This window comes from Diachasmimorpha longicaudata, chromosome 5, assembly GCF_034640455.1.
Source record: "Diachasmimorpha longicaudata isolate KC_UGA_2023 chromosome 5, iyDiaLong2, whole genome shotgun sequence".
Taxonomy (NCBI): Eukaryota; Metazoa; Arthropoda; class Insecta; order Hymenoptera; family Braconidae; genus Diachasmimorpha; species Diachasmimorpha longicaudata.
Genome location: NC_087229.1, coordinates 2,269,130 through 2,291,971, shown reverse-complemented (window position 1 = coordinate 2,291,971; position 22,842 = coordinate 2,269,130). Strand labels below are relative to the sequence as shown.

General features: G+C 36.7%; 4 protein-coding genes across 4 annotated transcripts; 3 read left to right on the top strand and 1 right to left on the bottom strand.

Annotated features, from left to right (window-relative positions):
• The first annotated feature begins 979 nt into the window (after positions 1–979).
• Pen (Pendulin) lies at positions 980–5,944 on the top strand. The gene is made up of 5 exons (XM_064121853.1): positions 980–1,137; positions 1,628–1,708; positions 2,628–3,695; positions 4,737–5,069; positions 5,306–5,944. Exons 2-5 carry the CDS (start codon positions 1,643–1,645, stop codon positions 5,399–5,401), a joined length of 1,563 nt encoding a protein of 520 aa, XP_063977923.1. The 5' UTR covers positions 980–1,137; positions 1,628–1,642; the 3' UTR covers positions 5,402–5,944.
• Positions 5,945–7,103: 1,159 nt separating this feature from the next.
• On the top strand, positions 7,104–12,739 carry LOC135162906 (probable Dol-P-Man:Man(7)GlcNAc(2)-PP-Dol alpha-1,6-mannosyltransferase). Its single transcript, XM_064121852.1, has 6 exons — positions 7,104–7,628; positions 8,123–8,255; positions 8,389–8,562; positions 9,042–9,195; positions 9,311–9,455; positions 9,778–12,739. The coding sequence occupies exons 1-6, from the start codon at positions 7,503–7,505 to the stop codon at positions 11,956–11,958; spliced, it is 2,913 nt and encodes a 970-aa protein (XP_063977922.1). The 5' UTR covers positions 7,104–7,502; the 3' UTR covers positions 11,959–12,739.
• A 123-nt stretch (positions 12,740–12,862) lies between these two features.
• On the bottom strand, positions 12,863–15,225 carry LOC135162910 (uncharacterized). The gene is made up of 3 exons (XM_064121859.1): positions 15,191–15,225; positions 13,513–14,988; positions 12,863–12,998 (listed from the first exon to the last, which is right to left on the bottom strand). Exons 1-2 carry the CDS (start codon positions 15,213–15,215, stop codon positions 14,072–14,074), a joined length of 942 nt encoding a protein of 313 aa, XP_063977929.1. The 5' UTR covers positions 15,216–15,225; the 3' UTR covers positions 12,863–12,998; positions 13,513–14,071.
• A 3,572-nt stretch (positions 15,226–18,797) lies between these two features.
• Positions 18,798–22,253, top strand: LOC135162735 (RAB6A-GEF complex partner protein 2). The gene is made up of 6 exons (XM_064121518.1): positions 18,798–19,087; positions 20,386–20,507; positions 20,595–20,702; positions 20,782–20,931; positions 21,020–21,132; positions 21,678–22,253. Exons 1-6 carry the CDS (start codon positions 18,966–18,968, stop codon positions 22,203–22,205), a joined length of 1,143 nt encoding a protein of 380 aa, XP_063977588.1. The 5' UTR covers positions 18,798–18,965; the 3' UTR covers positions 22,206–22,253.
• The last annotated feature ends 589 nt before the right edge of the window (positions 22,254–22,842 follow it).

Below are 22,842 nucleotides of genomic sequence, written 5' to 3'. Positions count from 1 at the left end.
AGAGAATTTTCAAACAGTGAGAGCACCGTTTGAAAATTCTAAAATTCTAAAAAGCTAGGCTGTACATGTGGCGCTGGGTCCACATGTACAGCCTAGCTTTTTCTCTCGACAGTTGAATCCCTGCACAATGATGCTCTCACCGTCTGAAAATTCTCTGTACAGTTGATCATTTGTACACTTGAACAAGTACAAACGGAGCCCCCCCGCTTGGCCGATATGCAGATACCCCAGTAGGACTCGTGGCGCCCCGTCTCCTCGGGGGTGAAATCGTGTCGGTAACGTGGAGAAACTGGCGTCAGTCAAACCCCCAGAACTGAGCCTCTACTTTGGTCTATCCTCTTTGGCCAACGACGTAACAATTTTTAGAAAACTCGATTACGTTTGGTAGCATAATTTTTTCTTCAATTTTAGTTATAATTTCTGTTAAGAAAAAAAAGTTGAAAAATCCAACCGTATACAGTGTTTTATGGAAAAATTCACATTTCCGTTGTAGTGAAATATTAAAATTTCAATTTTTTATCATTACACGTGAAAAAATTTAGAAATCATTGGACACTTCGTAAAAGATCCACAGTTGGGGAACAACGTTTATTATTTGTTTATAAGAAGGAAATATTTTAAAGAATATCATTATTTTACTACAGTTGGTTGAAAAATTTAGCAAAATAGACAAAAGCAGACGAACTGAGATTCAGATTGGTTGAAACAGTTTTCCTTTGGTTAGACATCTCAACGGAAACGCTAATTTCTATAATTTTTAATAAATGTTAATGTATTAATTTTCTATCTTGAATGTTTTTTTTCATAAATTTTTCTTTTGGCGGGTGAAGAATGTGTGTCTAGCGCCCTCGCGAATCAACAGATGATTTTTTAGGTATTAATGGTGAGACTTCTTTCCACACACCCAGTCACATACAATGTGTATGCAATAACAACTTCACAGTGGTCAATGGTCATAAGACTGAGGGTTCTATCCAACTAGTTGGAGCCACTAGCCTCAAATAATAACCTTCACAGTGATCACAGTTGAAAACGGTGGGCCACTAACTACTGCATATACATTGGAGCAATTTTGTCGTGCGGGTCGCGATTTATTATTTGATTGGAATATTTCATATTTATTCGTGATTAAAAAAGGTGAGTCTCAATCCATAACCCTTCCAAAGCCATTCTTCAAAGTAGCTACTTTAAATAAATTAATGGAGTTGACATATCAAGGGATAGAAAAAGAAAAATTCTGCGTGTGACCGTTGAAATTTTCAACGGCTTCGGCAGTTGACGAAGGACAAAGGATACAATCATTTCCATCTTTAATTACTCATTTGATAAACCACTTATCAAATTTGATGTCAATTATTCAGTTGTTTATCTGCTTCAATATTAAAATGATTTCAAAATTGCAATAACCTCTTAATGAAAAAAATGTATTATTAACATATTAAAATTTAACATTTTTAACAAACCATGATTATTCGATTCTTTCATTTACTCGAGATTTATAATTAAATATTAAGTGATTCCTGAGGATTTTTAGAGCACTTATTAAGTTGTACTGATGCTTACCTGTGGAGCATTGGAAGGATATTGGTAGTTTGTATTGAGCTGGTAAATTTTATTGATTTTTCAGGTCATTGTTGACATCATGCCGGCTGCTGAGGCTCACCACAATAGCCGTTTGGCTAAATTCAAAAATAATTTCAAGTCTGAGGTAAATTTTAAGGTCATTCCAATGTCACATATTGAATTATTTATTCATTTATTGTTTTTTTAATCCTTAGCATTGCTTTCGTCCCACAATGGAAGCTATAAACTTCTACTTTTTGGCCCATTTTTTAGCAGTTAAATACATGCATTTTCTATTAAGAATACGCTATGTTTCGTAGTCACAAGTCCCTTGATTATCTCACATACTTGGTATTTTATACAACGGATATTAATCCATTATCTGACCATTAAACTTGTTTGTCTCTAATGACATTCACCAAGCACTTGACATCCATTAACCATTCCCATAAGGAACGTTTCTAATCAGGTATTGAACAATGAATATAATGTGCATCAAGGGCCCAAAATCATGTTTTCCCTTCCGAGGAGTACCTGCTATTTTTCAGCAGACCTGCAATCACAAGTTTGTCTTTTGTTGCCTGTTGAGGGGGATGAAAATGAACATTTCCCGTCCTTGGAAGAAAACTTCTACCCTAGAGCGAAAAGCACTCACTTTCCCCGCACTTCCTGCCCTCAGAAAGGAAGTGACTTTCTCGGGCGGAAACTCAGGACTCCACCATTGGCACAGTCCTGACTTCCCCTCTAGGGCAAGAAAGATGTAGTTTCCTCTCAAAGCAATGTATGAATTTTACGTGCAGATGTTCAATAATACCATTCTGTCCTGACAGCCGCAAAATAGTATTTCCCTTCGGGGGAGGAAAATCTCGTTTTGCGTCTCCGCCGAACCGGAAAGTGATGTTCTAATCACAAGATATGAAGTAAAAGATGACGACTCACGTGTTTATCACTGTCGCCTTCGGCTCGGCTGATAATCCTGCACGTGGGCAGGGATTGTTTATTTTCCCGTTCTATGTCAGAAAGCCCCTACCATTAAACTTCGTTAATATTTTTCTTATCACTAGGATGCACGCAGGAGACGCAATGAGGTATCAGTGGAACTTCGTAAAGCCCGTCGTGATGATCAGCTGCTAAAACGTCGCAACTTGACAATTGAACCTGAGCCCCTACTATCAGCAGACGAACATGTCCAGTCTCCCATTGGCATGTCTATTGATGAGATAGTCGCAGGAATGAATGGATCTGATGAAGTAGTACAGCTGCAAGCAACACAGGCCTGCAGGAAAATGCTTTCACGTGAAAAGCACCCACCCATTGACATAATGATATCTAAAGGAATCGTTCCACGATGCATCGAATTTCTCTCACATCATAACAATCCAGCGCTCCAGTTTGAGGCCGCTTGGGCATTGACCAACGTGGCCTCAGGTACGTCAGAGCAGACAATGATGGTTGCTCGACATGGAGCCATTCCCAAGCTCGTGGAATTATTGCAATCACCAGCTGCAAATGTAGCAGAGCAGGCAGTATGGGCACTTGGAAACATTGCGGGAGATGGTCCTGAAGCTCGTGATCTCGTATTAGAGGAAGACTGCATGCCTTTGCTATTGAATCTCGTAAAGACTGACACCTCCGTGTCGTTCACAAGGAACATCGTCTGGACGATCTCTAATTTATGCAGAAATAAAAATCCACCACCATCATTTGAGATTGTGAAGCAAGCCCTGCCGGTGCTCAATCGTTTGCTTACTGCTGATGATCCTGACATCTTGGCAGATGCCTGTTGGGCTCTGTCATATCTTACTGATGGTGAAAACTACAAAATTCAAGCTGTAGTTGACTCTGGTGTTGTCCCTAAACTCGTTGCACTACTAGCATCACCTGAGTCTACTGTCTTGACCCCTACATTGAGGGCTGTAGGGAATATCGTTACTGGAAATGACACCCAGACCGATGCTATTATCAATGCTGGAGGACTGCCTAATCTAAAAGCATTGTTGGAACATAAGAGAGTGAATATTGTTAAGGAGGCTGCTTGGACTATCAGCAATATCACTGCTGGTAATCACGAACAGATTCAGCATGTTATTAATGCTGGAATTCTACCCCCTCTCATTCAGGTTCTTGCTACGGTGAGTGCAATTTTTTCTCGATGTACTTTTTCAAATGGCAATGGCCATTCTTAAATTTCACTAATTCGGAAAACCGCATTTACTGCTACATTTCTCGTTAATTTTTTTTTCTATATTAGTCGACATTATTGTATCAACACAGGGGTGATACACTCGAGCTACTCAATTAATATCACTCGAGATGTGATGTTTTCTCTGAAGTCTCTTCAGGTGTTACAACCGCGCGAGAAGAAAGTTAATTGTTGAGGCAAACTAATAATCACATGACACTGACAATGGGTCCTTCAAGCACTATTTGCTATTTTTTATTGAATACGGCTTTGCGTACAATGTATACAAAAAAACTTATGACTTCACGCTAACTTCACTCCCAAAAACGAACTGAACTCTCTTGTTTTCCTCGCGCAAGAGTAGGGAAATTGAAATACAACAATTATTTGTTGTTTCTATGATTGGTGGGCCAAGAACCTTCGAACTCATTGGTGTGCTCTATTGATGGTGGGAGTAGAGAGGGTGTGACTTGAAAAACGGTAGAAATTTGACATTTTTGAAGTCATAAATCTCTGGCCAGATCCTTCTAGAAGTGTGTTCAGCATATGGGTGCTAGCAACTATTGGGGAGTTTCCCACCATAAATGACGGGTCTGAGGTTCTTGGTCTTCGCGCGATTTTAGGGTTGAGAGAAAAAAAAAAGGTGAATAGCTGGTGGATACGAAACAATTATCTTACAAAATCAATTACATAGAATTTGGATTTACTGATTTATTTATAGGAGAAAATCAATAAATAGCGTCGGAAGTACGAGATAATGCAATGATGCATCAACTCTCTCCATATCTAAAATAAAGTATTTAAAAAATTTCTGTAAAGATTCCTCAATTTTTTTCTGGGACTTAAAGGAAGTTGAGGCTCTCTTTAACGAAGAATATTGCTTCCGAGGACTCTGCCTAGTCCTTTTCTCAATTTCTTCCCTTTAATTTAATGGAAAGTCCCGGTAATTGAAATAGTTGAAGTCTTATGGATAATTCTCTGGCATTTACAGGGCGATTTCAAGGCTCAGAAGGAAGCAGCATGGGCAGTTACAAATTTAACCTCTGGTGGTTCAATTCACCAACTTGTGCAGTTGATTCACCAAAACGTTTTGCCGCCTTTCTGCAATATTTTGCAAGCGAAGGATCAGAAAGCCGTTATTGTCGTTCTAGACGGATTGACAAACATCCTGAGTGCTGCTGAGAAGATGGGACAACTGGAGCAAATCGCTATGATGATCGAGGAAATTGGTGGACTGGATAAGTTAGAGGATCTGCAACACCATGAGAATGAGAAGATTTATCAGAAAGCTGCTTCAATGATCGATACCTTCTTCTCAGATGCGGTAAGAGATTTCTTGTTTCATCGATTTATATACTCATTCTTCCACACATCGGGCTGGTGATTAGATATTTTTAAACTAAATATCTTTTTTATTGTTGTCAATGGCATCTTTATCATGCTAATCAAACTGATTTTTCAAAGCACAAGTGCGTAAATTAATTTTGGGAAAATTCCCTGTATTTAGGTTGTTGATTTACGGTTAGATGTGGTAATCTTGTTTATTATTTTACGTTTCAGGAGTCAGAAGGTGCTCAAATTGCACCTGAAACTGTTGATGGGCAACTCAACTTCCATGCTACCGATTCTACCCCGCAAGGAGGATTCCAGTTTTAATTATATTACGTAGGGTAATTAGTTTAATTCTCATATGCATATTCTTTACTTCATGAATGCATTTTTGTAGGAAAAAAGGCAAGGGACATAAGCAGAGAATTTTTTTTCTGATTGCATTTTCTTATGAATCACTTTTATGGTCATTATCATTTTCTCTTGAGTCAAATACGATTAATTATACTTTGATACTTACAAGACAATTTCTACAAGTGTCTGCACATTCCTGTAATTTTGAATTTTTCTCAAAAATCCCGATAGTCTCTTTGAAAAAAGTGATTGTAATTTTTTTTCTATTTTATTACAAAAACAAATCTTCGTGCCAAGTAATTTTACATGGGTGTGGAGTGTGAGCGGCTGTGCAGATTATACTTATTTCAATCAATCCAATAATTTTCCACTTTATACATGCAGAATTCCACAGCCACTTATAGTCTTCGATATAACGCCAGTGATTTATTAAAATTATCGTGCCTAGATGGTATTTTTCCATTATTGATATAAAACATTTTTGATAACAATAAATGATCTGATCTATGTCATGAATTTAAGAGTGTCGTTTTCGTATTTTTTTCCACATCTAAACATTTTTCTTCATATAGGAGTATTCTGTAATCGTAAGAAGTTGAGTAATCATAAAATCGAATTATGAAATCATGTCAAAGTTATGAAGTTATGTTGTCGGAAATTCATGATATGATGTGATAAAAGAAATCTTTCAAAAAACAAGTGTGCATTGCTCTTCTATTATGCCAATTACATCTGTTTTTGCTAATGAATTACCATTATACTTTCGAATGAATATGGACAAGAGCTACATTTATTGTTGCTGCTGCTAAATCTTCTGATGCAACAATTGAATGTCATTTTCCTGCATTAAATCTCCCCACACAACACCGACATAAAATCGTTAAAGCCCCGATAGGAACACCATACAATTGCCACAAGAAGATAACTCCTTCACTAGACTTCTATAACATTGTGCCCATCTTGCGATGGACCTTAGTTTAACATACAACTCAATAACAAAAAGTGCGATCGGTAGCATCTTTAAACAAATCTGTACAACATGAAAAGAGAATATTTAGAGTCGGTCTCTTTATCCTATAAGCAATTAGCTTACGATATTTTGTATATAAAATCCGAGAGGTATAAATCCATTTTTGAAAATGTCTTCAGTTCCCAAGAAATAGGAATCAGAGGACCTTGACAATAGAACGAATGGTAGAATGGAGTAGTGATGGCGTAAGAAAGCCTGGAGACAGAGAAGAAACACCGGAAACTCGCTTTCAATTTTCGTTAGTTAAACATTTTTGAAAAAACTAAGAACATTCTCATGATCAATTTGATTTGCCCTGTTCATTTGATGTCGATCTTCTCATATGTAGTTTTAATCCTCCTCACTCAGTAATTACTATTCATATTTTGTTAATACATAAATTTACCTCGAAAATATCGTTAAAACATACAATTTACATTTAGTAGAAACGATTCCATTTTACCGGACTATTTGGGCCTAACACACTTAGAAAGATCACGTGACCAAATTGACTTTTAATTGACTAATTACAGCCAACACAATTTTTTCTTAAATCTAATTTCCGACCTGGGGACATCATGAGCGCCTATCAGAATTTGGCTTTCATCAAGTCAAAAAATTATTTTGTCTGTGATTGGAAAAATAAATTTGGTCACGTGATCCCCTGGAAAGACTATCCTTAACCTCTTACTGCAGGAATCTACCATTAGCATCTCCAACAGATCAAAATGACAATTTACGGAAACCTAGTGCTCCTTGCTCTAAGAAAAAAAATGTTCACCAATTACAAATAAATTCACACATGTTTTGTAAAGACGACTTGGTATGATTCAAATTTTTTAAATGCGTCTGGATATTCTCAACCAATGAGAAGTAACGAATATATCCGTGATGCCAAAGCATAGCTGTAATATAACTTCTGTCACGGGTTACAACACAAATGGAGTGCATGTGTGTTCGTGTTTCGGCTCCCAGCCGCCACGACGACCCACTGCCGGGTTCAACGAAGCCCTTTAAATTTAACACTTCCACGGAAATAATAACAATTAAATAACATCAATTGAAATGGATAATTTAATTATATTCGTGGGGGCTGTGCACTTGTTGTACTGTCCATTCACCAAAGTGGAGGAATCCTTCAATCTTCAAGCCATGCACGACATTCTGTATCATGGCTATAACCTGACCGAGGTATTTTCAGAATTTGTTTATGTTTTACAGATGTTTGTCATTGACAGAAAAAGTTCTATACACTAATGGATTATTATTGCCATAATTTTCATTGATATTGAATTGTTGAATTTAAATGCATCGATGGGTAATTGTTACGCAAAAATGTGAGCATTAAATTTAGAAATTGATTTATTTTTAAACTATGGGATCAGCTGTTCACTTCCTTGTCCATTTAAATTTGAATTTTTTCCCATTTCGGGGTCACGTAATGCTGTTTTGCAAATAACAAAGAGCTTAAAGAAAAGGGCAATGGGGAATATAATTCCATATTCAAAAGATTTTTTAAAAATGTAGCAGATTTTTTTTAATGTTGATATCACAGGGAGAAATTCTGTTGATCTTTTTTGCTCTTGTCAATGATACATAAGAATATGTTAGGAATTTCTGCATATTTTTGTATTCTTTAGTCTGCGAGATTAATAATTATCGATATATTTTACTTTTTTTTATAGTATGACCATCACGAATTTCCTGGAGTCGTCCCAAGAACATTTCTTGGCCCCCTCATGATATCTGGATTATCATCACCTCTTGTTGCTGCCGTGACACATTTTAATTTCAACAAATTCTGCAGTCAATACATAGGTATATTTAAAAATTCAAGAGCTATTTTCTAAAATGGAAAAACGGTACAGGAATAATCGAAAAATCTTATTGAATAATAAATCGGAAAGATCGATATGGTGAATTAAAAAACTTCTTTAAAATTGATTTTCAGTCAGAGCGGTTTTAGGACTAATTGTTATCGCAGCTCTCCGACTATATCGACAAGCGCTTGAGAAGATATTTGGGGTGCAATTCACAAAATGGTTCGTTGCAATCACAGTGACACAGTTCCATTTCATGTATTATTTGAGCAGGCCTCTGCCAAATATAATGGCAATGCCCTTAGGTTTGTATTTTACTTAATTACCCTCATTAGCACAAGAAGAAGCAATTTTTTACTTTAATGCATGATGAACATTATTTGTTAATATATTCTATAATTAAATTCATTCATCTATTCCAATCAAAATCGGATCGAAGATTGAATCAAGTCCCATACTTCCTTTGTCGACTACTAATCTTCAATTCACCAATGATGCAGAGGAAGGCAATTATTTCTTGAAGTGGAAAGGTTTTCTTAACTGATTAATTATGAAGAGTTATGAAAACTTTAAAAAAATGGTGGGAAACCATTAATCATAAACCGTTGATCATTTGAATTCATCTTGAAATTGCAAGAAAGTGTATCATTAAAATTAATATATTATTCTATTTTTTTTCATTATTTTTCTCTTCCATAAATCACTGCCAAAGTGATAAAATAGGAATAATTTGAATCGGTCAGTTTTAAAAACTTTGATAACAATACATCCAATTTTTTTTCAGTTTTATTAGCCTTATACGGATGGTTGAAGCAGAACCACATAATCTTCATATGGTCATCAGCAGCAGCAATAATATTATTTCGTGCTGAATTATCGATGCTTTTGGGATTATTCCTCCTATACGATATAGGTTACCAGAAATTGTCAGTGCCAAGGTATTTAAATTCTCAACTCACGTAAATATAGAATTCAAATATAGACCAGAAACAGATCCAATTATTATCAGCCCAACTAGGTGATTATGGCGTTGTACAAACGTGTTTTTTTCAGATTATTCAAAATCGCAGTTCCTGCTGGAATTTTCTTTTTAGCACTTACGATAGGAGTGGATTCCATATTTTGGAGGAGGATTCTATGGCCAGAGGGGGAAGTCTTTTATTTCAATACCGTACTTAACAAAAGCAGCGAGTGGGGTGTATCCTTTCTCTTACTAAATTTAAGTTATCGAGAATTCAATTATTTTCTCAATTAAGCGGTGATTAAATGTCTTCAAATTATGTAATTTATCCTTTGACAATTATTTAACGGAATTCTTCGGTTGGAAATTCGAAATGTTGAAAAGCTCTAACAAATTGTATGTGGCTTTCGAGGTATTTTATGCCTTCAAAATATCAGAGATTGACCTAAATTTACACTAATATTAGTTGAAGAAAGTCCTTGAAAATCTTTAGTAACCACTTTTTTGTCCATTATTGTTAGGAACATCACAAAATATCTTTCCTTAAATTTACCTTCAGACATTACCATTCTTCTGGTACTTTTATTCAGCTCTGCCACGAGGTCTCGGCTTCTCCAGCCTTCTGGTGCCTCTGGGAATGCTGTGGGATGCTCGAGTAAGAGCCCTAGCAGTCCCTGCAGTAATCTTTATCCTCTTGTTCTCCTTCCTCCCCCACAAGGAACTCCGTTTCATTATCTACGTATTTCCCCTCCTCAACATTGCAGCTGCCTCTGTTTGCCACAGGATCTGGGAGAACCGAGGGAAATCCACTATCTGGCTTATACTCTCCTTGGGCATTATCGCACATCTTATTCTCAATACCATTGGCTCGATGTTCTTTCTGTGCGTGGCAGGCTCCAATTATCCAGGAGGAATGGCCATCATGAAGCTCCATCGACTCGAAAGGGACACCAAATCCCCACTGAATATTCATATCGACGTTCTAACTGCTCAAACTGGCGTCTCTAGATTCACTCAGTTAAATCCAAAATGGAGTTACTCGAAATTAGAAAATATCAGTTATGATGATCCAGAGGCCCTTCAGCAATTCACTCATCTGTTGATGGAAGCCAAGAGCAAGTATTCACCGAATATAAAACCTTATCTCAGAACTCATGATATTCTTGATGCTGTTGATGGATTCTCTCACATAGCTCTCAATTATAATATGATTCCTCCAATTAAAATCAAAACTAAGCCGACTATTTTCATTATGAAACGAAAATCAATCATTGGTGGAGTAAAAGAGAGATACAAAGAATTTGAAATCATTCCTGAGGAGATAGAGGACTTTGAGAAGATGGATGATCAGAAAGACGAGATGGTGGAAGAGGTGGTGGAAGAGGCCGAAGAACAGCAAGAGGATTATTTGGAAAATCAAGAAATAAAGGAGGACCAAAATTGTTCTGCAGAAGAATTTTCAAATTCTATTCAAGAGGAGTCTTTAGAGCAGAGTGAAGAGGTTGATGGACCATCGATGACTGAAGACTCCATTGCTGATGAATATCTTCAATACGAAGATGATAACTCATTAGTATTTGATAAATTGCAGATGAAAGGTTCTGGAGGTTTGAAAATCGATGATAAATCGAAAAAAAGACCCGAAACCGTTGACAGAAAGAGTAATAAAGTAGAAATGCGAGTGCTGGAAGCAAAATTGGAGGAAATTCAAAGGGAAATTAACGAGAAACGACAAATGGAAATCGAAAAAATTGTGAAAATTGAGAGAAAAATTCTCAAGAAGTCTGACGATATTCCAGATTCAACCCTGGAAATAGAAGAGAGAGTAAAAGTTGAAAAGAAAATTCCAAAGAAGTCGGAGCCAATAGCAGAAAGTTTGGAAGTCATTAAAAAATTACCACAGGTTGAAGTTAAGGTTTCGAAACTTGAGAGAAAAATTCAGCAAAAAATAGAACAGGTTTCAACTGAGGCTCCTGAACCTATTAAAGAAGATAATGGGCTCAAAGTAGCAATTAGAAAATTAATTATGACGAAGAAAGAAGAATTAGAAGCAAAAGAAGAGATGAATTCTCAGAGCCTTGAAGATTCTTCAAAAATTGAGCCGAAAATAAAAAGAAAAATTACAGAAACTGTGTCAAAGCCAGTGCCAGTCAGCAGGAAAGACTCTGCAGAATTCCAAACAAGTCCACAACAGAAGAAATCTGCTGGAATGAAGGTAGCAACTGTGAAGGATAGCATCAGAAACATTATAAATCAGTTCAAGGAGTTTGAGAAGGATTTAGCGTCTGAAGATCCTGAGTCGATGAGGAAGTGGTCTTCAGCGGATTCAACTGCTGATTCTTCTCCCGATTCAGCTGAGGGGCTTGATGAAGTAGGTGCTGTTTCTCTTGAAGCCAACTTTTACCAAGTTGATAAGTTAATTGTCGAAACTGACGATCCAATTGTTCTCAATGATGCCAAAAAGAGCCTCAAGGAGATTATTGATCAATTCAGAATTCTGAGGAGTGAACTGTCAATTGAAGGTGAAGATATGTTCGAGGAAATTTCTGAAAAGTTTATGGAACGACCAATTTCCGAGACTCTGATGCATTTTAGCGAAGCTCTTACGGATTTGATGAACAAGAGAAAAGAGAAATTGAAGAAAATCGATGGAAACTGGAGGAAAAATTTGGGAAATGGGGAGAGGAAGAACCTGGGGAAGAGGAGACAGAAGGGACAAGATGGAAACAGTGATTTATGAGAATGTTCAGACCGCTGGACCGTTTTTTCGTTCATTTTTTATTCACTGAAAGAGCATAAAAATTTTCAACAGACGAGAGAGAATTTACATACGTGGGTTTTCATAGGATTTTTGTACTCGTTGCCAAAGGCTTTTGAGCCTTCAGCGAGTGTAACGCACTGATGCGTTTGGAAACTACTACTTTTATTGGCTATTGAAGAGGAAAATCTAAATTTTTTAACTTAAGGGTGACGAGGATTTCTACTAATTCAAGAGATTATTCATGGAGTGAATAATTTGAGACAAAAATCTCGAGAGTCTTTCCTCGCAATAAATTTGCTACAAGAAAATTAATTGTAGTGTAAACAACACCAGAATCATTTTAGTATTCTAATTTATTTTTTTTTCGCTAATGAAGAAGCTCTCATGTATCTCCCTTTATGATTGTGAATCATAGAAAAGATTTGAATATTAATGGTTGACTGCTAATGGTCACGGCTGTTAGTCATTGGAAAACGCTAGATATTGATAAATATTTAGTTTTTCCTCTCCAATAACATTGGGTTAATAAGTACGTTGCTTGCTGTGATATCAACCCAAGATTACAAATTACATTGAATGGTTGAGAGGAACCAACACACGTTCTATACTGGACTTTTGCATTTAGATACAGAGTCGATGTTTCGTGTGCTCAAGTGATTTCTTTTTTTGAAGGAATCGTCTAACGAGTTACTAGAATAGGTGGAACGTCTACATGTGCCTTATTGAATCTTCCCGAATAAATTTTATTATAAATTACAAAGAGTGTGATTTATTACAATTAGAAGTGAATGAAATATTCAAAAAATATATTAACGTTCTGTTGATCGATAACAAAAATCTTATCGAATCGAGACATTCGATTTCCTTTTTTCAGGAGGCTCCTGTTAAACCTGTGATATGTTTTCTGCGACATACTTAACGCACATAATGAAGCCTATTCCCATGAGTCCCCAGGTAGCTCCGTAGAAAATTTTATCTTTGGTGCCTCCTTTCAGATAAACTGGAACTCCATCGTGTCGCTATCAAAAGGAAAGGCAACTAATTTTTTGTTACTCTCAAATGAAAGCTCTCAATCATAAAATATATTACAATTTTGGGTAAACGTCTGTTTTAGCCTGTGTTTACACTAATTAAACGATTACTTGTTCAGACGAATTATTATTTTGTACTGAAAATTATTATTATTTCAAGAATTTATTTTTCAGTATAATTATTTAATCATTAAACTAATGCCTTGAATCGTTGGGGTGACATTTAACTACAGCTCACTATTTACGACGCTTAGATTTTTCTTATTTGGATGCAACTGGGGCCTTTTTGGTTCCAAAAACTGTTGCAATTAGAGAGTATTACAATTACTTTGTGAAAAAAACGCGATATAAAAATTTAACTGTATCGTGTTGGAAAAAAAATAGAAAAAAATGTTTGTTAGAAATGTAGAAGAAAAAGCGCTCAAAGAAGTTACGTGAATCATCTTAGAAAACTTTGATTGACAACAAAAATTAATTACTGCAATATTAATGATAGAGATACCTGAAAAAATGCTTGTTTTTCCTTCAATCTCTTCATTTTAGGATTGTCTTTGAATGAATAAAGCGATCGAGTACATATTTTTACATATCTTCTCTGTAAAAACCCACAAGGCAGCTTTATAAAACTTGACATATTTCTCTTTTCTTTATCTCGCAGTCCTTCCGTTTGTCAATTGTTTCTCCCTACAATAACTCTACCGAGATTCACTGAAATTGTAATTATCATATACTATTTTGGAAAACTATTAACACACTTCAAAGGCGTCTATGGATATCTCTCCAGAGTGGATAGAGTGTAGGGCTTGGAACAATTATACCAAAGTGACTGTTTTGAGCAAAACTTTAAAATTAATTTTTCCCTTAAAACTCTTGTGAGTCAATGAGAAACTATCAAAATTGGACACGTTAGGTGCCATTTCGAAGCTAATCTAACAAGCTTCCCAACCACTATATCACATATATGTATGTTTCATAACATAGGAAACCATAAAAAAACCCTTGGGTACGAACATGAATCGTTATAAAGTGGATAGATTTGACACTGATCATAAAATAAATCTTCACGCATCATCCTGATCCCTGGAGGAGTTCTTATCCCTCATAACGAAATTGGACATTATGAACGCTCTCAGTACTGCATTCTGAGTTATTCTATATTTTTCTCGTTCCTTGAAGCTCGCACGTAACAATCCTGACATCAGCGGCGGTTCCTTCAACTTATCGGTATTGCTCAATACATCCCGACGAGTCCTTTTCGATCGGCGTATACTCGCGATGGCAGACGAATTTTGAATTTTCTCATCAAATGGAGTAATCTGGGCACACAGGGAAAGCACTTTTGATTTTTTATCAGGTGTTTCACGTGTCCTCTCGCTCCTCCTCTTCGATCGATTCAACAGATCGATCTGCTGCTCAGGAACTGATGAAGATGTCGAGTGATCGTGGGGAATGATTCTGGAGAACAGATGTTTGGATGGGGGTTCAGGGGCTGGAGGTATGGGCTCTGTTGGAGGAATCATCCACTCGACTCTGTCATTGGTTATTCGATCTCTCAGATGTTCAAGGGCAGATCGGCCGATTGGCGATGATTCTGTCCGGTTCGGAGGGACGAAGAAGACATTCGGTGACTTCTTGACATCCTGAATCAGCTTTCTCTCCAGTTTTGATTCCAAGACAGTTACTTTTGACAAAATGTCCGTCAGTTGCTTTTGCAAACCCAGGAGGGTTTGATTGAAGACGGTTTGAAGGTGCTGATCAGTATTTTCATTAGAAGATGGAACTGTTTTGGTCGGTGGGTGGGTAGAAACGTTGGTAAGAAGTTGTTCAGGAGTTATGAGAAGCACATGACCCCCTGGATATTCTGTTATTTGGATGCTCATCGATGAGATTTCGTCGGAAATATTCTTCTCAGGAATCACAATATCTAGAGGGATTCCCTGGACAAAACCCCGAATTTGAGAACACACCCACCATAATTCTGAAACAAAAAGTCAAAAAATGAAATTTGAGTTCATGAAATTGTAGTCATTAAGGTAGTGGTGCCCTTTTAATTAATTCAAAGATAATAGACAACTACAAACTTTTTTTCTTCAATTCAATTTGTGTTTAATGGTACCGTAATTTCGAGTTATGAATTGTATGATAACGACTTGATTTTTAGAAAATCATTAGGCACTCACCTAACACAATCGTGAGCTTCATCATCGGCCAACTGACCGAGGAAGTTATACCCTGCACTCATGAGCTCTGGGAACAATGGATATTTGAAGACATGTTGAAATCAACATCCGATCTATTCGGAAACAACATATCATTTTACACATCAATTGCCGGTGACTTCACACAAAACATTAAACTCTAAATCGTTGACGTACCTTTTCGGCTGCAATTGATACAATTTTCGTCAAAATTATGGACAACACGGAGACATTTGAAAAGGTGTTAGAAAATCCAGCGGAATCGGTGCCTGATATTGCGACAGTAGCGGAGGCAGGTCAAGCAGAAACGCTGGAGATCAACCTGCCAGTGATTCCTGAGCTTCATCGAACTACCTTCATACTGAATGATGACAGTTCTCTCCGACATGTCAATGCTCTGTCGAACTTCAACAGATATTCGAGGACATCCCGAGGAAGTTAAACATGCAACGCAAGAAATAATAGAGGTCAAGTAATAAATATTTTCATTTTCTCAGGTGATGGCAGTGGAGAGAAAGAAAAAAAATTTGCCACCAAATTCACGCAAACGTTCTTCAAGTTCATGAAAAACTTGTCGGATAAGCGGTTTGCAGAGATCATTAACATGCAAGTGGACCATGAAGATAAATCCATTGTTTTCTATCGCCTCTCGTGCTATGAATTTCTTCAGGACGATTTTACACTGATGACTCTTCCATTTGGCTAGACAAAAAAAATCATAACTTTCGTAAAATTACATCATTGCACTCGAGGTATATTAGACATTAGAAAATAAATTTAAAAATTGCTAAAAATTTCTATTTATATTTAGAAAATTTGTGGTCTTCAGTTTCGGTTCTGCGATATAGTTTTTTTTTGTTTTAACATGTCGGTAACAGCAATTTCAAGGTTGTAATTTTCTTCCAGTCAACTACTCGGCATCTTTTACTGAAATGAAACTAGTCTGATTCAATTTACAGGAAAAAACGTTGTCACCGTCTTATACTGTGGGAATAATTGGAGAAGACGGGGTTTTTCCGAAGTGGGCAAGACAAATCAGTGGACAACACAAAACTATTGAATTCTGAGCTAATATTTCTTTTAAAAAATGAGCAATTTTTATACTTCACTAAAAAGTGTCATTATTATCATTAGAAACGATCGGTGTTCCTATTATTTCGAATTATGATGATAAATCTGAGCATTTGTAAACAAAAATAAAGATTTTTTCATTCATTTTTAACCATTTTGTTCATCACTTGTCTTCGCAGAACCGGCAAACCATCAAGTGTGATATTTAACTCGTGATATACTGATGTCAACATAAGTTTTTCGTGTAAGAAAAAAAGTGGGGTGCACCTGTTTGCATGTAAAATTGATGTGGTGGGGGTAGGTTGTCAAGGCAAAAACTATGTTGAAGTCAGCATACTCAACCCTTCTTGAGTTGATGATGCATTTGCAGAGATTAGATGATAAGGGGAGACTGCTGACGTTTTATGGAGTGGCCGACTGCAAAATTGGGTAGCGGTGGTGCATGAACAACGATGGTGAATGTGCCTCTTGGTAAGGCATTATCACGAAGCACGAGGCAGCCCATTTGTCATTCTTCTAAGGCTCCGGGAATAATTCTAAAATCAAGTTCAAAGAGGATAGACCAAAGTACTACCCCTTTACCAAGGTGGCCGACGGGGTAAAAAAAAATGTCTCTACAGGGGTGGGTAAATCGACTCAGGGGGTGATTCTGAGTCGATCTATACCTATAAAAATCAACCCCATTTTTCTAGCCCCGGTGGAGACAATTTTTTTTACCCCGTCGGCAATTTATGAAATGGGGTAGTGAGGGTAGACAAATGGGGTTGAAATTTATAGGTACCGATTGACTCAGAAGAAAACCATTCTCGTCATTGGTGGATCCAAGAGGGAACATACTGCTGAGAGTCGGGCACGAGATGCTGAGTCTACTTATGAAACTATTGAAAAATACGATACTTTTACTGGGTGAGCATTGATTTTAAAAGGGATAATGGGTTAACAGGTGGTAACTGAATCTATCCCTAGATGGCTTTAGTCCATTTTGGGTGCGATTACGAGGAACAGGATGCCGTTCTTTTTTTTTAAATAAATTTTCACACATATTAATTCGCTTTGATTTATTAAGAGCTCGAAAATTTTCGGTTAATAATTTGTTGATAAATAAAAAAATTAATAAATAAACACGCTTTTAAGATGAGAGTTTCATAGTCTGCTCTCTCACAAGCGGTCGTAGAGTTACCCGATCAGTATATAAAGAAGAAAAATATATTTATTTTTGAATGGGGTTCAAGTGAATTGTAATAGGGTCACGAGGGTCCCTTTGTGTTAAGCTAGACCTCCTAGCAGCTCACCGTAAAAGCTAATTGAGAGGAAAGGACCCCGAGATTTTTGCACAGATTAAACTTGAGAGAGTTTTTTAATAGTCAAACATTTTGTTTTTTTTACAGGGTAAGAGGAATATTAATTATTGTCACCGTAAAAATCCAACTATCATTTTAATTTATTGATTCAGCGATCCTTGTTTCCTACATAATTTCGATATCTCTTGCAGTGTCTTTTTTTTAAGAAATGGTGAATCATTATTCGAATTACCATTTGATATGATTCTCTTGAGGTATTTCGATTATCGATTAACCATTTATAGAAAAAAAATTGATATAATATAAATAAAAAAGAAAAAAAAACGATGGAGGCTGGAATCGAACTCGAGTCAACAATATGCGATTTGAGGACGCTCGCTGGGCGCCAATATATCAATTGAAACATTTTATTTAGCTCTTGGTACATGCTTAACTAATTGGCCAGGTGAAAATATTTCTCTCCTGACCGGGAAAAATAGATCTTTTAAATTAATTTTTGTAAACCTAAAAACGACATATTATGGCTGAAAAAACATAAAGAAACATTTCAAAGGCGCAGATACCTATATCTCCACTCTGGACTTGTCTCCGTGGCAGCGGGAGTCCCTCTGCGGGACTGCTACTGAGGCGTTACCGGCTTGGCCGATATGCAGATACCCCACTAGGACTCGAAAGTTACTCAAACCCCCAGAACTGAGCCTCTACTTTGGTCTATCCTCTTTGATCGAGTTTTTCGTTTTTCGCGTTTTTCTCGGCTCCTAGGCCTCTTACAGCCAAAAACCTCCCAGCCTAGTTAGCCATGTTCTCCATGATAATGCTTTACCGACAGACACGTCCATCATCGTAGTTCATGCGCCGCCGTTACTCAATTTTGTAGTTGGGGGGGGGGGCTCCGTTTGTACTTTCTCAACTGTACAAATGATCAACTGTACAGAAAATTTTCAAATGGTGAGAGCATCACTGTGCAGGGATTCAACTGTCGAGACAATAATGTGGCTGTACATATGGACCCAGCGCCACATGTACAGCTTGCCTTTTTGTCTCAACAGTTGAATCCCTGCACACTGGTGCTCTCAATGTTGGAAAATTCTCTGTACAGTTGATCATTTGTAGAGTTGAGAAAGTACAAACGGAGCCCCCCCTCATACCTTACGTATAGAGGCCTAAGGATTCCGCTTGTGTCATACAGATGTCACTACTTGGTTAAACACAATTAAGCATCGGTCGGTTATCCCCATACAAAGCTGGCTCTGATAACAATATGTTTTGACAGTACATAATATTTTTGTCGAACATGCCAACGATGTTTCCAACTCTAATAATTCGGTGCGAATGTGTTGAAACGTGAATTGTTGTATTGTGTTATCCTTAACTACTTAATCAACATGATAGAAATAGTAGCTAAATTGACTAAAGGTTCAATATATTTTTCGGGTGAGGTTATAGAGTGCTATGTGACGTTCACAAATCCATTGAATCCGAATCATCAAAAGTCTCAGAGTCACAGGTTATAATTGTCTATAATTTTTTTAGCAATTGTTAACACTAGAACTACCGACGATTGACGTATACCTACTTCTACCGGATGGGTCAAAATGACTTGTTTCTTAAATTACTAAAAGATATATAAGAAAAGACAGTCATTTTTACGTTTTTATATATTTTGTAATTTTATGAACAAAACTTAAATATAATCTTTTCATAATAGTAATATAATAGCAGCAATTTTTTAAATAATTATGCATAAAAGTTAAAAACATTTTTTGCAAGTTACAGATATTTTAGCAGAACATTTACCACAGACTCGTTTTTCGCATGTACCACAAATGTTGTTCGTTTTATTATTAGTACAATGTGTTATTTGACACCGTTTACGTTTCATCGAAATATGTGTCTGATTTGGTGACGATATAGATGATGATATTCCTTCTACTTGATCTGTAGATCTACCGATTAGTTCTTTGTAGTCAATTGCAAGTTCTTCGGATAACTGGAATAAAAAGTCTTTTCTTGAAATATTTTCTCTTGTCGTTTCTTTTTATATCTTTTTATAATATAAAACTCTTGTAATGGCGATCTTCGGGATCCAGCTATCACGGTATATTTCCGAGCCATTTGTTCCGTAACATCTACGCCAAATTTGGTATTGTTATAAAATGTAATCGTTTGAGGTAAACGTTTTTCATCTTTTTCAATTTTCACTGACTTATGTTTTGAACTGAGCACTAATACTTTTTTTATTGGGTTCACTCTTATATATGGTCAGAGTACAATTTTCTGCTTTATAAAGCACTGTCGAGAAGCGAGACATGTTATCCTTTTTTGATTTTGCAAGTTTAGGTAGTTCTCTCTTATTTTGTCTTATAGTGCCAACTAGGGAAGTTTGTTTAGATATTAGTTTTGTTTCCACGTTACAATAGAACAGCACCGAAAACCGGATTGTGCGGAGTCACAATGACCCATCTCGGTATATGTAGGTATACTGCATACTATTTTACAACATAATAATAAAAAAAAGATAACTGTTTTCCAGAATTAATTATTTGTATGTTTTACAAAAAGTCCTACAAAATTTTTAGAAACAAAATGTACCTGAAATGGGTTATAATTATAAGAAATGTCAAACAAGCCATTTGACCCCCTTGGTAGTTCTAGTGTTAACTCATAAAATAGATGTTGTCGACCGTATGTTTTCCATTTATTTATTTTGATGGTCTCGCTCGGGAATAATCCAAAATAACAAAATGACTTTTTACACAAAGATTCCTAATTGAAGAGATTATACATTTTTTTGGGGAATTTCAGTGACGTCTTCGAGGGTCTGGCATGGGCAAGTGCTCAAGTTCATTGTCAATGTTCCATAAATGCAAAAGCAGTTCTCACAGACAAAATCAATTTCACGAACCGATTGGGAGCTATAAATGCGGGTAAATGTCAGAGTAATTTGTATAGAAAGTGCTTTAATAATAATTGAATTGTTGATGGTCATAATGGTTACATAAATATTTTTGTAGACACAACGTTTGCACCTGGACAGCAGGACAACGGTCATGCAGTGGTGAATACAAAGCCAAAAATTTTATTCTGTGATTTGAGATTATCTCCGGGGGAAAGTAAAACATGTGAGCCATAATTTCTGCACAATATAATCCAAGAAGAGAAGAGAATTTTTAAAATTCGTTTATTCTCTTTCGTTCATAGATATTTATCGAGAGACAATTCCAAGTGAAGCACCCCCTTCTTACAAAGGTCATGCAGTGAAATACTCTTATAAGATAACAGTAGGAACCCAGAGAGTAACATCACCAATAAAGCTCCTTCGTATTCCCTTCAGAGTTCTCTCATTAAGTGGTAAACCATCAGCTGAATAATGATCATTAATTCGCCTTGACTGAAGGAGAACCAATTTATCGAGTATTTTTTGTTTTTACTCTTCCAGAATTACCAGAAGTGGCTATTTGCAATGACAGTGTTGATCTCAGTCCAAATAATCCCTTCATGGAGACTCAGGAACGCGAAACACCACTGGACATTGCTCTTCAAACACTTCAGGTATTGACAAGCAGAGTTGGACGCTATTTCTCGAAAAACAAATCCCGTACGTGGAGAGAAAAATACATGACTATTCCATGTGAATCCGGTAAAAATTTAGAATGATATCCACTAGTGGTGGGACCAACAAAGATCAAAATGGAATGCGAGTGAGCCATCGAAAAATTCGATTATGGCACCCTAATTTCAAAAGAACGTACACTTCGTTTCTCCGGGATTTCCTTAAAAATTATGGCGCCACATCCGGATTCTTTGGTGACCACGATTCGTCCCATGGGTTGGTCAGTAGCATATTGATTTTTGGCGGAATTTTCTCTCTGTGTAGCGAAGCGGTAAAACCGTTCAAGTCGAAAAAGGCAAATTTTCAAGAAGAGCCAAAAACTAATTGTGCCTGCCCTGTTCTGAATTCATTCAAAGTCAATGACGATTTTGACTGTATGTTGGCTAATCTTCCTTCATAACTGGTTTACCTCCTTTTACATTTTCCAATCACTGGACGCACGTTGAATAAATAATTATTATTTTATTGTTTATCCTTTTCCCAGAATTTAACAGCAAGACGCAGTCCAAATTTCTACAACATAACAAACGGCCGAGGGCGAGTGGTTCGGTTCTGCCTTTTCAAAAACTCGTACAAACTTGGTGAAGACATCGTAGGGACTTTTGATTTCTCGAACGCGACAGTTTCTTGTGCTCAACTATCAGTTTCATTACAATCAGAGGAGCACGTTGCCGAGGACTACAAACGAGGAAAAACTACTCCAACGTTGGTGAACTACAACAAGCACCACGAAGTGTGTCTGGGCTTGAAATATTCTCAACTGGTTCTTCCTATACCCTTTCACGTCACTCCAGACTTCACCACTGATTTCGTGATGTTGAAATGGCGGCTGCACTTTGAATTTGTTACGACTCTGAAACTCCTGGAAACACCGCAGGAGAATATTACGCACTGGCAGGGACCAGCTAGTTTAGATGTGGAGACTATGATCTGGGATTTACCTTTACATATTTATCCGTCCATTGCACCTGTCAATTCTAATCAACAGATTAAGTACAGCATTACGATTTAGGGGAGAAAGCGGTGGAATTATGAAATTTTCAATAAATTTTGAACTGAATTTCAGTAGAAAATCGTCATTAGCTGTAATCCTTGACACAACCGACTGATGAAACGTGCACACGTCTGAGTGAAAACTTCATCCATCTAGACTTGAAACTCCTACAGGGGAAATGGGTTTTTTTCCGCAGCCCCTCCCCCCCCATCGCAACTACCTCTCATATCGAGCCAGAAGATGATAGAGGCCAAAATATACAGAATTTGATAAAAAATAGCAATTATATTCGTCTTTCTCATCGATTATTCTTCAAATTTTGAGTTTTAGACGGATTATAACGAAGAATATAATTTCTCAAAAAAAAAAGATTTTGAGAAAAAAGCGGAAATAGTAATTGCTAATGCAGTATCAAAATTAGAAAAATATTCATAGATTATTTTTCATTCATCGATTATTTTAGGGAGATTTATATCTTCAGGAGGCAGCTGAATTTGAAAAAATCGAAACAAAATCCGTAAATTTGAGTTTACGATGGGTTGACCTGGATTGGAATTGGACGTATTGAGGGTCATTTCTCGATGATTCTCGATAATTTACTGTTTTTCTTATTCTCAATCATTGTATAGAACAAAGAGTTCCTTGCGTACACTTG